The 866-nt window shown below is 32.4% G+C and overlaps 1 protein-coding gene across 1 annotated transcript; it reads left to right on the top strand.

Annotated features, from left to right (window-relative positions):
* Window positions 1-7: 7 nt before the first annotated feature.
* On the top strand, window positions 8-625 carry Tsp_15670 (conserved hypothetical protein; the record flags this gene model as incomplete). Its single annotated transcript, XM_003370797.1, has 3 exons — window positions 8-203; window positions 390-462; window positions 511-625. Coding segments are annotated over exons 1-3 (384 nt in total), but the record flags the coding sequence as incomplete, so codon positions are not given.
* Between the last annotated feature and the right edge of the window lie 241 nt (window positions 626-866).

Raw genomic sequence — 866 nt, 5'->3', positions numbered from 1 at the left:
ATTTTAAATGGGCGCTCTTGAGGATGGTTACTTTGGCGTTTGCTCCTTCATGAGCCGCACGAACTGCTGCTCAGGAGAATGCGGACCAAATGGCTTGCCTCTTACACCACCATCAATAGCAATTATTGGTCGATTCCAGTTTTTGACATCTTTACGGCATCCAAATCTTTGTCAATATTTGGACATTCAGCGTGGAAAATTTGGTAATAATAAAATATGTTATTTTTTGATTATTCGATAAAGCAACTACAATTCAACATATATTTTGATAAATTTTTTATTTCTATTTCAAAGTGTTACAGAGTGAGGAAGCTGTTGAACAATTTGACATTTTTTGTATAGAAAGTTGAGATGATGTTGAAATGACTGATATGCATTTTTTTATCTAGATCGTATTTTTGTCATCTCTGAACATTACTGCAAATGTGTACATGATGTCGTGAATGAGAATAAACGCAAAAGGTTAGCTTTGAAGTGAACGTATGAAATGTAAAGTATGTTTTGTTTCAGATTTGAATTACTTCCAAAAATTGCTTATGAAACTCTATCTGCTTTGCAATATTTGCACAACTGTCAGATTTGTCATCGCTATTTGTCCGGTGAAAACGTTCTCATCAATGAAAAAGTAAGCGAATTTTCATTGCTATTTTTGGCAATTGAAGTTCTGTATTTTGATTTGAAATATTTTGCACTATTTTGTATAAAGTAAAAATTATTTTAAACCGTTTCATTGCTCGTTAACAGGGAACAGTTCGCTTGTCAAATTATGGTCTTTATTACATGACAGACAGTGGCAGAATGTGCCCTTTTGATATTCAGTATGATTTAAAATGAGATGTTTTTTTCTGAAAATATTTAGGCTTTTT

The sequence above is a fragment of the Trichinella spiralis genome, assembly GCF_000181795.1.
Source record: "Trichinella spiralis strain ISS 195 chromosome Unknown Scfld522, whole genome shotgun sequence".
In the NCBI taxonomy this organism is placed as follows: domain Eukaryota; kingdom Metazoa; phylum Nematoda; class Enoplea; order Trichinellida; family Trichinellidae; genus Trichinella; species Trichinella spiralis.
The sequence above is the reverse complement of the archived record's forward strand: the minus strand, read 5'-3'. Positions and strand labels throughout refer to the sequence as shown.